The 14,676-nt window shown below is 42.0% G+C and overlaps 1 protein-coding gene across 1 annotated transcript in view; it reads left to right on the top strand.

Moving 5' to 3' along the window:
• Positions 1 to 13,318, top strand: part of RASEF (RAS and EF-hand domain containing) — a 71,381-nt gene extending 58,063 nt beyond the window's left edge. The window contains exons 15-19 of the mRNA XM_006769030.2: positions 989 to 1,070; positions 2,272 to 2,386; positions 6,571 to 6,690; positions 9,108 to 9,184; positions 12,637 to 13,318. Of these exons, the coding sequence (XP_006769093.1) occupies positions 989 to 1,070; positions 2,272 to 2,386; positions 6,571 to 6,690; positions 9,108 to 9,184; positions 12,637 to 12,742 (500 nt within the window). The 3' untranslated portion in view covers positions 12,743 to 13,318. The remainder of the gene's footprint in view (positions 1 to 988; positions 1,071 to 2,271; positions 2,387 to 6,570; positions 6,691 to 9,107; positions 9,185 to 12,636) is intronic.
• Positions 13,319 to 14,676: the final 1,358 nt, after the last annotated feature.

The raw sequence follows: 14,676 nt of genomic DNA, 5'->3' as shown, positions 1-14,676 counted from the left end.
AACGGGAACAAATACAATATTTGTATTTGCATGTGGCCCGCGGGCCATAGTTTGAGGACCCCTGTGCTAAGGATACACAATGAACAGAGTTGACTACATCCCAGCCCACAAGGAGTTTACATCTCAAAGGAGGGAAATGGATGAAAAACAAATAATAATTAAAAAAAAAGAGGTTTAGGGAGAGGTGTACTTTTACGCAGGGTGGCCAGGGAAAGCTTTTCTCATAAGATGTCGTTTGACATTGGTAAAGGGACATTATTGATGACTTGTTTGTCACTGTAGTCAAAATCATAGAAGTTTGCTACCTCCCTCCTTAACAATGGAATGTATTACCTCTCAGAAGAAGGCAGAAATTATGCCTAATTTCCCAAATTTGCATAATAACCAGTAGAAGGAGTTGAAGATATCCAAATTATCATTTATTTTCCTTGTGTATCTAAAATTTTCTTATTTGTATAACCAGAAAAGTTAGAAAAGATTGGTTACCCTCTTCACAGTGGGCATCTTTGTAAATTTATGGTTCTTTATTTAGACCACTCAAAATAACAAAGCCAAAGGTTCACTTCAATTTGATTCATAAAAAGACTCCAGTATGCGGTTCCGTTGCTATATATGTATATATGGCATATGTACATAATCATATACACATATACATATATACACCTCCACATATTTATGTACATGCGCACACAGATATAACAGTTCCCGAATTACATGGCAGATAGAACGTAGGTTTTTTTCCCTTTGTCCATAGACTAGATTCTTCCCCAAGTCAGCCAGCCTGCAGATAGTGCATCCCGTGCAGCTGTGGGGTCTGACTGATAATTAGTATGTGAAGTCACTCTCGATGAAGGCCATGCTCATTTCTCTCTGTCTCCCTGGGCTCTTTGCTTTATTGACTCCTGTCTCATCTAAAGAGAACTTGAAAGTAAAAACTAGTGGAATGATTTACATCCTGTTCTCCGTGTTGTCTTCTATTCCTTTGCAGGAGTTGACTTTCAGATGAAGACCCTCATTGTGGATGGAGAGCGCACAGTCCTGCAGCTCTGGGACACGGCCGGTCAGGAGAGGCAAGTGCTTTCCGGAGAGCTTGGGCCCTGCTTAGGCTTACACAGACAAGCCTCGCAGCCCACTCCGTGTTTTCTGTGCTTATCACTATGTAATTATAAGGTACCGTACAGTTAGATGGTACCTTAGAATTTCAAGAATGCTCACTTTCTTACCTCTTTCACTCATCCATCAGCTGTGTGAGAAAAAGGATTTTACACTTCTACGAAGCTTGTGTTCAGTTGGGAAAAGAGAGGGCCTGTTCCTAACAAGAGAATTTAGTGAGGTGACACCTCTGAATGCAGTGACAGCATGAGGAGTTGCTCAGTGGGGCACAATAGAAGACAGCTTCCCTTGGTTCCAGGGCAGAGGCACAAACTAAATAGCAGAGTCGCACCTGGTGATGGTACCTCATCTTGCATTTATTGCCCTTGACCAGAAGGATTTCCTGTCGGTTTTAGTATTGTCTAACTCTTTGGGAGCAGAATCTATCCAGCTGTTCAACAAGTAAGTATGGGGTGCCTACCTACCTCTGCACCAGGCACCATTTAGGCTGCTAAGATTCATTAGTGAATCTTCGCAATAGGACACAAATACCTGCCCACGTGGAACTCCTGTTCTGCAGCCGAATGAGCATTCCAACGTTTAAAAAATACTTGTGGTTGACATGGCCCTAACTAAGACAATATAAAATATTGCACTTGGTTTAGAGAAAGACATGTAGGTTGCAGTATGCTCTTACCTTAGTGAGTCCCTCACCTCCATGTATGTAATGTGCCTGGTGCATGGTGGCATCCACATAGTTCTTCCACCCTCCTCAAGCCTGGAAGACCATTTTCTCTAATGTGTGTCTCCTTCCACCCTTCTCTGTGTCCTACTCATGGGTTTTGGTAGGTTTTAGCTGAGGCTGGAACTTTCAGAAATTACAGTGTCATCCTTGTCCTGGTTATGTTTTGGGGTTTGTGACATTCTTGGGGTTGTTTGGTGGAACAAATGATTGGCTTTTTAAAATCAGTAGCCCAGATTCTCATCCTGTTATCTGTCACTGGGTCAGTCTGGGCCTCAGAGATGACTTTTACAGTGATACATTGCCCTTAATTTTTTTCACTTGGGGCTTATTAGAGAAGATGAGAAAAAGGTGAGTGAGCACAGAAGCGATGAAGAATGGAGCAGCAGCAAACAGACTGATTAGATCCGTGCTGTAAGTGCTTCTCTCTTACCCAGATTCAGAAGTATTGCCAAGTCCTACTTCAGAAGAGCAGATGGAGTCTTGCTGTTGTATGATGTCACGTGTGAGAAAAGCTTTCTTAACGTACGAGAATGGGTGGATATGATTGAGGTAAGAAATCAAAGCAGAGAGCCAGGAAATTGCCTGGGGAGCTATAGGCCATGCTGGAAAATGCTGGTTCTCTTCCTCGTTGAAAGGAATGTGATGAGGACCCATTGATCCAAGCTGTGACAGAAGGGGATGTTGGAGGCAGAGTTCCTAGGGGCACTCGGCAGGATTGCTCTCTCTCAGTAGCTGGGCAAGTTCCTGCAAGGCCAAGGACACAACTAAAGGAGCTTCTGGGAATAAAACTTCTGGATTTTCTTTAAAAAAAATACATATTTTATTGATTTTGTACAGAGAAGAAGGGAGAGGGATAGAGAGCCAGAAACATCTATGAGAGAGAAACATCAATCAGCTGCCTCCTGCACACCCCCCACTGGGGATGTGCCCGCAACCAAGGTACATGCCCTTGACTGGAATCGAACCTGGGACCCTTCAGTCCGCAGGCCGACGCTCTGTCCACTGAGCCAAACCGGCCAGGGCACTTCTGGGTTTTCTTACAGATAAAATCAGAAGCAAATGGAAATGCAGGTCACCTGGGAAGCAGCAGCTCTTACAAATGAAGCTGCTGGGGTGGGTGTGTAGCATGGTTGGATATTACAGGGCTGGGTTTGTAGCATGGTTGGATATTACAGGGCTGGGTGTGTAGCATGGTTGGATGTGTACAGAGCTGGGTGGGTGGGTAGCATGTTAGGTGTGTACAGGGCCTGGGTGTGTAGCATGGTTGGATGTGTACAGAGCTGGGTGGGTAGCATGTTAGGTGTGTACAGAGGCTGGGTGTGTAGCATGACTGGGTGTGTACAGGATCTGGGTGTGTAGCATGGTTGGATGAGTAGAGGTGCTTCCATGTGCACCTGACACACAGGTGAGACAGCGGGTGTGTTGAGCAGGTACGAGGCCCTCATTCTATCACAACTGTGTTTTCTCCCTTATTCGAGTAGTGATTTGGGTCTTTACACATCCCAAGGTACCATTGAAAAACCAGTTGGAATTTTTAACATGTGTGGTACTATTTGTGCTTTCTTTTGAACTGAGGAGCTTTCATTTCCTTTGGTTTCATGGTAAATAATTTTTAAAAGTGGGAAATTATTTGGCCATAGTTAGAGTGCTGCCAATAGTTATTAATCAACATAAAACAATAGTTTAAGCTTTGGTTCAGCATACTTACTTGAGAAACATACCTGAAACTAATAGCTAATACAATCTTTCAAGTAGATCTATTATCAATAATTTTTAACAGGCATTAAGTGCAGAGGTAGCTAAACAGAGAAATTCTTGTGTGATCTCCAGTTTGTTTCTGAATTCTTCATTTGGGCCTATTTCATACCCTGTACAAAAAAAAGTGATATGAGAAGTGACGTTGTAATTGGCAGTAAAACTTAGTGATAAATAAATGTGCATATTGTCCTACTGAAATATCATGACTTAAAATTTTAAATACAGTGAAATGTGTAGGCATTTATATAATATTTTTATTTCATAAAAATGTTCCATGTTATATTCATCTCAGTAACATATCTGAGAAAGGAGGAAACATAGTATTATTTGCACTTACTATGAGAAACCTGAGGCATAGGAAGTATATGGCACTGGCTGGTAGTTATATAGTGGGTAGGGTTGGAATGGGGGCTTGAATGGGACCTTCTGATTCAATATGGTTGCTCCTTTGATAAAGCATCAGGGTGAGAAGAAGCTTTTGAAGTCTAGAAAGGAATCTGAGTGTAGTCAGCTCATGAAGGAGAGGCATGTACTCAAGTGGACCTCCCTGGGACAGAGCAGTGAGCCCAGAGAATAATGGAAAACTCTAACTAACTTATACACATGGGTAGTTAAAATTATAGCAGAACTTGTTGAAATTGTTGGAACTAGTTTTCATTTTAAATCTTTGGATTATGCTCAAGAAAAGGAAGTTAAAAGGCAGGGCCAGCCACAGCCCTGAAGGAGCCCTTAGTGACCAGCTGTAGTGTGTGCCAGGAGCCCGCTGCCCTAATTTGCTGAACAACCCGTACCGGGTAAGTGACCTTTTCAGCTGCTGGTAGCACCTTTCACAGGGTCCGAAGAGTAAGAAAACTGTATTCAAGATGAATTATTGAATTTGTTATAGAGAAAAAATTGGAGTCCACTTGGCATTTAACTTTCATCTTAGAAAAATAATGGGCGCGATGAACCTTAGCCATGGCTCGCCCTTTCCAATTTGAGGAAATTCTGCAGGGACAATTTATATGGCCACTGTATAAATAACTAATTGTGTGATAGAGCAGAGGATTGAGAGGAAGTAGAATGTCAGTGGTGAGTAGACCCTCTGAATTAATAATTAATACACTAATTGAAAAGCACTAGGTTACAAACTGTTATAAAATCATGGGTAAAATAAAATTATGCCCATTTCACTTCTCTGTCATGAATAATTTATTGATTGAATGTTTGGGTAAAAGTTGAATGGAGACAGTTGAGACATGAGATTTCATCCTGACTTTTACACATTCAAAAATATTTTGGGGTTACCTCCTCTGTTGGGATATATCTGTTAATAAAGAGCCCTATCCTTATGGACCTTGTACTTTAGGAAGAGAGACATAACAAGAAACAAACATAAGTGAATAAAGTAAGTAGAATGATGGAAAGTGATAAACGTTATGGTAGAAAAGAAGGCAGGGTGAAGGGCCTCCTGAAGAGGTAGCGGGATGCAGTTTCCATTAGTGTGGCCCTGGCCTCCCGAGAAGGTGTTCTTTGAGTCAAGACTTGAAGGAGATATTTACCTGTGTGATTTGGGGAAGTCATTTAGACGCTGGATTCTTAGCTAACTTAAGAGAGTATTTGCTTAATGGCTTCCCAATGACATCCCTTAGTCCCTAGAAGAGTGTCAAAGAACACAATTAATTAACACACTAGTGCAGTGATGGCGAACCTTTTGAGCTCGGTGTGTCAGCATTTTGAAAAAACCCTAACTTAACTCTGGTGCTGTGTCACATATAGAAATTTTTTGATATTTGTAACCATAGTAAAACAAAGACTTATATTTTTAGTATTTATTTTATATATTTAAATGCCATTTAACAAAGAAAAATCAACCCAAAAAATGAGTTTGCGTGTCACCTCTGACACGCGTGTCATAGGTTCGCCATCACTGCACTAGTGGATGGGTGGAGTAGGTTTAGAGAGGGCCTTTGACTCCCTCTCTCCTCTGCCCTTACCCCACCCAGGTGGTGCCTTCAGTTAGAGGCAAGGAGTGTGAAGAGAAGGGAAGTCAAAGATACCTTCATTATGTTTAAGGCTTATTTCTTGATCCTGTGTCGGGTACGGCACCAAACGGAATGAGCACCTGAGTGTCCTTAGGGACTGCAGAGTAATGCCTTAGCCAGGGCTGCCGCTTCTGTTTAGAAACCAGAAACCCATTTTCCTCTGCAATGCAGGTTATATTCTCTTATTCTCATTATAGGCTCATGAGATGGGATGTGCCTTTAATTAACCTCTTCATTGTACACATAGGGATATTGAGGCAAAAACATGAAAAGACTGGCCTGATTTCACACACCCAGTGAGTGGCCCGGAGGTGGGAGGGGAGGGGTCTCAAACTCAGCTCTGCCTCTCACATCTGCCCTTCCACCCCAGCTCCACCAAGAATGTGGGGCAGTGTGACAGCTGGCATGGGCTGTTTTGGAAGCAGTAACCTGAGAAGCTGTTACTTTGAGTAGAGTGGTAACTGACTCCTCATAGGAAAAATGTTGACTTCTAGGACCTTCTTACTTTGCTTTCGTTGTAAACCAGAGAGCAGTGAGTGCAGAACTTTCAAATTCCATTTTGGTCCCGTAGTAGCTGAGGGATTTACTTACATGTTTTGTATCTGGGATAATGAAGTTGACGTGTAATCACTGTTGTGCAGAGTGGAAGTTGTAGGAAATGATGAGGTCATGCTTCTTGAGTTTATATTGGTTTGTGTAGCAGGAAGGGGGATACAGTCAATTTAGACGCTGGCCCAGGCCCTTACAAGTTCCTATTTAAAACCTTTGAATGTCAGTGTCCTCACCTGGCAGAGGGAAAGTGCTTAGCTCTTTTTAGAGATATGGGGGTTTAAAGATAGTGTTGATCCATCATGTGGCACACGGGGGCTTTTGGACACGGTGGCTGTTGTCATTGTCCTCATGTGTCCAGTGTTTGATGTGAACACACTTTTTTCCCTTTCCTTGTGGTAGGATGCAGCCACCGAGAGTATCCCTATCATGTTGGTGGGAAACAAGGCTGATCTTCGTGAGTCTGCTGCTGCAGAGGGAGAGAAGTGCGTCCCAGCGTACTTTGGAGAAAAGCTGGCCATGGTAAGCGTGAGAGCGGGTCCGGGTTGGAAGGGGTTTTTTGCTTTTGTCCACCTTTGCTTAAGCAGTTCTTTCATGAGCCTGCACCCTGTTTGGTGGGGCTCCTGTCCTTATACAGGAAGAACTCTCAATGTCCCCCCACATTATGAATTCACGTAATTGCCCCAAGGATTAAATCCCTCATAGATGTAAATCGATCACTCGATCCTTTCCTCCCACTGCCTATCATTGATAAAGCAGAGCCAGAATGATCACGTCTTCCTCCTCACTCGCACCCAGTTCTTGGAATCCTTCTCTAGTCCTTGTCTCCAGCTAAAGGAAAAGGAACGGTTGTCCTATTTTGAAAAGATGGGCTTGGTTCCAGAGGGTTACTATGCCAAGGGGCAGAAGATGGTGCAATGCGTCACCGGGTGGGAAGAGAATAGGAAGACTTTTGTGCTGTGTATGTTTCCCCCTGTCAGGTTTGTGTTTAGTTGGAATAGTCTAGAATTATTTTTGGTTTTACATTTGTATAGAGAGAGGATGGAGCGTATTCCTGTCGAAATGACTACTGTGGGCAGTGTTTACCATCCCATTATTATCACTGTGTCAGAATGCTTCGTGGCCCCCTTATGACTTCTCCTACCCTACAAGGAATCAGATGCTCCTTGATCAGATGCGGAGTTCACAACCATCGCAGTCTCATGTGACACTGCTATCATCGTTGTCTGTTGTCAGCACCATGACAGGCTTCTTGGTAGCAAATCCATGTGCACTTTACAAAGAAGTTTGAATTTCACTATTCTGAGTTGGGAGGTCATGCTTGTTTTAAATTTTGGAACTGTGAACCAAATATGATAAGCATCAAAACCAGGCAATGAATACAGAAGCGATTCATTCAAAACGTATTTGATTGTGTCTACCATGTGGCAAGCATTTCATTGTGTGCTGAGCAAAGAACAGAGAACAAAAAAGATGGTCCTTGTCCTCCTGTAGTTTATTGTCTGGGGAGACAGACATTAAATTCATGTAATCCCATGTCAGACTCTAGAGATCTCACATGCCACTTTAGAGATCCCATCATTTCTGTCTGCTTACCAGTGTTATTTCCGCCCCATGCTTTCTCAGTTTCCAAGGTTTGCTTACTTATGATCTGGTCACGTATACCCCCCTGTTTCCTGAAAAGCATTCTCTGCCTCACCCCATATCATCATAACTATAGAACCCAGCAGCAGCACTACCCATTTCTACTAGGAATCCATTCATTTTGTGATTTTTTAATAGATTTTTCTATGGATCTGGGGGCTTGTGGGCAAAGGTCCCACAGTGGGGGTTCCCCACTCTTTGAGCCTTCTCTCTCTCCCTGCCCCGGAGCAGCCCTCACACCCTCCCTTTACCCTCCACAGGACTGTGTGACCCACACCCAGGCCCAAGCACATGATATTCTCCTTTCCTAAGGGAAACTGTCTCCAGCTTATTAGATAAAGACACACACAAGTAACTTTATCAGTTACAATTGTGATAAGTGCTATGAAGGAAGAATATAGATGGCTCTGAGGTTTTATAACGGGAAGACCTAACAGGGCCTTCAGGGTTAGGAAACAATCTTAACTTCAAGGGAGGATTACCTAAGATCAAAGGTAGGTAGGAGTCAGTCTGGGGAAGAGGGTGGGTAGGTGTAGGGGTAGCCTAGGCAATGGGAACGGCAGGTGCTAAGGCCCTGAGATGGGGGGCATTTGGAGCATTGGGGAAATGAGGGAAGGCCAGGGTAACTGGAGCATCGTGAGTGAGAGAGAATGGTGGCAGGTGAGGCTGGGAGGCTGGCTGAGGCCACATAGGAGCGAGGTCCTGTCGGCCGTTGTAAAGCATTTGAACATGAGTTGACTGGAAGGGAAGCATTGAGGGGTTGGAAGCAGGAGAGTGATAGGATCAGTGATCACACACGTGCCCTCTGGAAGGTTGAATAATAGAGGACTAGGAAGTGTCCATTGGTTTAGCCACACGCAGGCTGCTGAATCTTGATAGGAAAGGATAGTGTGAAAGGGGACATGCGTTAGCTGCTGGCCAAAAGCAGACATACTTTTGATGGACTTTCCATTCCTGAGTGTAAGTGATCATTTTTTATCTCTCTCAAATGATTTGCTGGCGAACATTGGGTAGCATGTGTGCAACTATTGGAAATAAGTATCTTAAAACATGAAATTTTGTATTGTGGTTTTTTAAACTGAAAACTACCATGTCTAGGAACTATTTCTAGAATAATGAGGTTCAAACTAGTCATTTCTTTTTAATTATTGAAACTCTGAATCAAACTGTTTAGCTCCTACTCACTCAGTGTACTCAACAGGAAAATATTTTTATCTTGTTTATTAATTATAAGCAAAACTTTCAGGAAACCTAAACAGAGGCTTTGTTTAATAGTGTCTGTTTCTTTTCCACAGAACTACGGGGCACTATTCTGTGAAACAAGTGCCAAAGATGGTTCAAATGTAGTGGAAGCTGTTCTCCACCTTGCCCGGTAAAGTTTTGTCTCTTATTTGGAAAACTGGATGTAGACTTGAGTTTTCATTTAGTTGGTTCTCATGTCAAACCTCTTGACCATGACATGACTCTACATTGGAAAACACTGTCTTGTCTTTCAGTAGGGGTTAGAGAAACAATTAGATGTAGATATTATAAAAACTGGTAATGCTGCACAATCACTGTAAACATTGGCAAGCATACCTTTACTGCCAAACAAAGCAGGTGCATCTGAGGTGTCACTGATGTTTTTGCATAATGTCACCACAAAGCTAATAGTTGACTTGTACAAATTATTTATAGGAACCAGATTTTAAACACTATTATGAATATAATAGTGTTTAAAATAGACTATTATGAATATAAGTATTATGACATTTTCCAGGGTAAAGGAAAGAAAATCTCAGTAAAACAAATTGTGTATATGCCAGTTGGAAGCACTTTATTTATTACACAGGTAATTATTTAGCTAAGGCAATGGTGTTAATAACATTTTGGAATTTAGATTAGAATATTTCATTATTGAGGAACTTGGATACAAATGTGTTTTAATCCTTAGAGTATTCTTAGGAAATAACAACATGGTATGTTATGTTTATCTCTTCTGCCTAGCTTTCTGCCACAAATGAAAAGATGATTCTTTACTGGCCTAAAGGGATTAAATATTAAAAAGGAAAACAAAGAAAGAAAAAAATAAAAGTATGTGTTAACAAAATCCAGGCCAATGATCTTTAATTGCTGACACAGCAAAACTGTAATTTTAGGTATATAGTGCTTTTACTGATCACTTGTGAGGTTTTACAAGAATCTTGACTTTAGTAGGATAATTGGCCTCTTCTGCTAGTATATATTGGCATTTAAAATACCTTGCAGTGTTTTAAATTCTGCTTTTGTATTAGTGACTTGTTGTGTATAGTGCTTCTTAGAATAGAATTCTATTAATAGAAGGCTTGGCCTGGTGGCCTGGGAAAATCAGGAAAAGGCCCCCAGGACCTTGAATGATCTACTTAGAATTGGTTTGTGGCAGGGCCTGAAAGATGCCTCTGAGCTTCAACTGAGTCTTTGAACATTATCTCCTTTGACATTAATCCAAGAGAGAGAACCACCTGCCCCACCACACTGGAAATCTGGAAATCATTTTTATTTAAAGCAAAAACAGTGCTAACTTTGAATACGACCTAGAACAGGTAGAAAATAAAAGGCAAACAAATATTTAAACATATAAAGTCAAGTGAATTACATTTTTTTTTTGCCTTTGCTTAGTAGGCGAATTATGGGCTAATATCACATTTGTCGAGAGCCAAAATGAAACCTTCAGAAATTAGGTGAAATAATGGATTCCATGCACCTTTGGGTGCACAGCTATTTTGGTCAAACAGGATACAGTTAGTAAATGAGGAAGGGGGAAGAATTAATGAAATGAACTAAAGATGGAATACTTGTTGAGTTGGTAGGTGTCCCCTTTTTTCCTCTCAGATGGTTGTATTGGTGTTTTATTAAAATGTACCTAAGAATTCCTGGATGCAGTTGATGGTGTGTGCCCAGGGAGGCAGATGGGTGTAGGAAGGGCCTGCAGGTCTTTAGAGCAGCGGTCACCAACCGGTGGTCTGTGAGGTCCAAAAGGTTGGCGACTGCTGCGTTAGAGCATGATTGGGCCAAAGCTAGGCAGGGGCTCAGTGCTGTCGTAGCCTTAGGCAGTGTGGTGCTTAATTGCTGCTCTGTCTGAGCAGGAAAGGGGCCTGCCGCATGGCCCTGTGCATGGCTGTGGGCTGCTGCCCAGCATGTTGGAGGATTGTGGTGCCAGGAGGCTCAAAGTCGAGCCTTGTATCTACCCCTGAATAACTGTAAAGTCTTGAACAGTTCCCCATCGTCCTGTAGGCTTCTCTAATCTGTAAAATGAGGGTGGGGCTGAAGGAAATGATCTCCCAGGCCCCATATAGATCCAACAGTCTGATTGTATATACAACCGTCTATACTCCGCTGAATTGTCTCATAGGGTCATATTAAAGTTAAATTGCTTCAAATTGCCGTGGTCACACCCAGAGTGCTGGATCGATTTTCTTTATTATATCATAAAGATGGGAGAGGCTGTAACCGGCCTTCCCATTTGCTTCTGCAGCTGTTTATGGTGTAGCTTCCACACAGGGTTTATGTAAAACACCTGTGTGCACAGCATTTCAATAACGAGGGCACTTGTGAATCGCTTATCATTGAGTTTCTTATTGTTTGTATTGCATATGGTCTGGTTTAAGGTCTCTAAAATTTAGTTATTAGCAGTGTGTTAAGTATGAACATTATAAAGAAAGAAAATGTGTACAGACTATACTTGGCTTTATACTCCATCTTCAGAGTTGCTTGTCAAAGTGCCTAAGTCTTAAATGGAAATGGTAGAGTCTCCCCAGGTTAAATGAATATTTAAAAAGTTTTACAGCCTTTAGAGTGTTGTGTAAAATGCAAAACATATACGTCCTCGATTTACATCTCATAAGATAACTCCCAGTATGGTGCCTTCCACACCGCATCATGTCATGAAATTGAAGGAGATGGGTTTCTGGATGTGCACCATCTGAAGGATTCCTTTTGGGAGGGAGGCCAGAAATGTGACACCCTGATCTACTTTGCTTGTTCTTAGAAAAACTCTCAATCCCAGGAAAAGTTTCTCTTAGAAATGCAATTTCGCAATTTTTCTATTGAGATGCTAGGACACCCACACTGTCTGTTAATTCTAAAAGAAATTTAGGAAGCTATAAAAGGCAGATTTTTTTCCTGGATTTTAACCATCCATTGTTACTTCCATGATCACGTAGAATTAAAGAATGGTTACAAAGTCATCATTGCTTCTTGTTAATGCCAGCAAGTGTCAGCCAGAGATGGGAGCCTGGTCTAGGGTAGTAAGTAGTAGGCTGTGCGTGTGGCAGACCAAAGCATGTGAGACCACAGCAGAGAGCGAGAGGAGTCTGTGTGTGCACACATATGTGTGTACCTGTGCATGTATGTGTGACTGTGCATGTGTGTGTACACACCTGTGCATACATGTGTGGTCTGTGCACGCACGTGTGAGTGTGCATGCGTGTACACATGTGTATGCACCTATATATGCATGAGTGTGTGCATGTGTGAGTCTGCAGCCTGGTGCTCAGAATGCTGGAGTTGGAGCCCGCCTGCATGCTGTGAATCCCAGCTGAACCACCTCTCCTGCTGTGTGACCTCAGGGAGCTCCTCATATATCCAATGTAACAAGGGGCACAGCAAATCCATATGGTTCTTGTGATGATTAAATAAGTCAACACCTAGAAAGCATTTACACCGGTGTCTGGATGGCAGTGCTCAGCAGTGCTGCTTTTATTTCCACAGAGCCATCTGTGGTTGAGGTTTGTGTCTCAGTAATCCCCCCTCTATCTCCTCTACTTTTACCTCTGCCTCTACCTCTCTCTCTCTCTTTCTCTCCAGGGAAGTGAAAAAAAGAACTGATGAGGATGACAGCAAGTCCATTACCAACCTGAGTGGGAGCAGTTCCAAACAGTCATCCCACATGAAGAATTGTTGCAAGGGTTAAACACCAAACCCCTTGCCTTGTGAAGTCTTCATTTCCGGAGTACAGAATGTGTGTGACTTACTTGCTTCTCACATAGCGTGATGCAGCCTATGGACACGGTCATGTGGAGAGTTACATGTGGAAGGTCTGGACCTTGCTATGGGTCCCTCCAGAACCTCGGCTCTTCTTCGCTATGTTCCCATGAACAATTTGGGCTCCCTGGTTAAATATACTTGTCTTGTCCTTACAGGGTTTTAAATGATAATGTGTAAATGTTTTTTTGCTCAGATCAAAGCTGTAGAAGAAACTAATAATTAGATTCATGCAGGAGCTGACAAAACCTATGACAGAATTTCCTTCAGATATTTAATACTAGAGTACTGATAAAGAGGGTAAGGTCCTGGCTTTGCTGTTAACTAGGCTTGTGGTTGTGGACATGTCACTAGCCCATGTTAGTTCTGTGTCCTCATCTGTAGAACAAGGCAGCGTGGCCTTGGCCCTCTCACATTCTGTAGCCCCCCCCTTTTTTTTAGAAGTGAGAAAGAGAGTGTGATAGCCCATGGTTAATAAAGACTCTGGTTGTTTGTACTTTTAAAATATTGGAGTATTGATTTTTCTCACTTCTGAAATAAGAGCAGAATTTAATTGAGGGAAAAAGGCAATTTTCAGTCTTTGGTGGAGACAGAAAAATCTATTTTTCTATGTGTAAAACAAAACATTTTTGTGACAAAAATAGTTCTATATAAAAGAGAGTATTTTATAATCTCAGAATACTTACAAAGTCCTTGGTTTAAATTTGATGTTAAAAATTCCAGTACATAACGACTGAGAGTAAAATGGCCAAGAAGGCTGTCGCTCGCCACTCAAACAGCTCACCAGTGTGTGGCTGCCAGGGCTGGGGACAGCAAGGAACCAAGAGTGAGAAACTGCTAATGGGTGTGTGGCATCTTTCTGGGATGATGAGAATGTTTTGGAATTAATGGTTGCATAACTTTTGGAATATACTAAAAGTCACTGAATTGTTTCCTTTCAAAGGGTGAATGTAATGGTACATGAATTATATCTCATTAAAAAATGCATTAGTCCTTAGAACCATTTAACATTTTGCCAAGGGAAAAGATGCATGCTTATTTCAAATCATCCCACGATTTAAAAGCATGATCTCCAATACAATGCAAATCCCTCTACTCCCTCCCTGCCAGGATCCACTTCCTTAAATAATGGGCAAGGGACAAAGTGCTGTGCGTGGTTCTTGGAAAAGCATCTCTCTAAGAGGGAGGTGTGGTTAGGAAAGGAGTGGGGATCCTTGGTTCAGTGTGACTAGTGATTCTTCCTCACCAAAGAGCTGGTTGGTCTTGCTCTCCTAGAACCTGCGGTACCTCCCACACTTTCCCAGTGAAAGGTCTCTAAGAGCTAAAGGGGTCAACACCTGACTCTGAGGTGGGTCAGCGAAGCCTGGTTTTTGGTTTTTAGTGGCTTGAACCAATTGTTATTCCCAACTAGAGATCTGAGCTTACCTTGGTTCATGCAGGTCCAGGCCCCAAGTAGTTTGCTGAAAAACTTAAATAATAGCTGTTATATGTAAGCTGAAACATCCCTTTTTGTTGAATTAAAATAATTTATTGTAGCTATTTTTGTCCTATTTATGATTTTTATGATCAAATCTTAAATCCCCAACCTTCATATTTATTTGAATGAAAATTGACCTGGTACGTCGCACACACAGATTATAAGTGGCTACAGCATCGTTTAGCTTTTGAAAGCACACTTCCTCTCTGTTGATACCTCTTGTTTTTTTTCCTGTAAAGTTAGATGGTCTCCTTATAGCAACTCCACCATGGATTCCTGTTTCCTTTTTCATGTTTTTGTTGGTCCCCCCGCCCCCCAAAAAAAAAGAGTTTATGTTTCTGACCAAAAAAATGCCTTGCTTGTGGGGAACTGTAAAACTGCACATG

The sequence above is a fragment of the Myotis davidii genome, unplaced genomic scaffold, assembly GCF_000327345.1.
Source record: "Myotis davidii unplaced genomic scaffold, ASM32734v1 scaffold98, whole genome shotgun sequence".
Lineage (NCBI taxonomy): Eukaryota > Metazoa > Chordata > Mammalia > Chiroptera > Vespertilionidae > Myotis > Myotis davidii.
The sequence above is the reverse complement of the archived record's forward strand: the minus strand, read 5'-3'. Positions and strand labels throughout refer to the sequence as shown.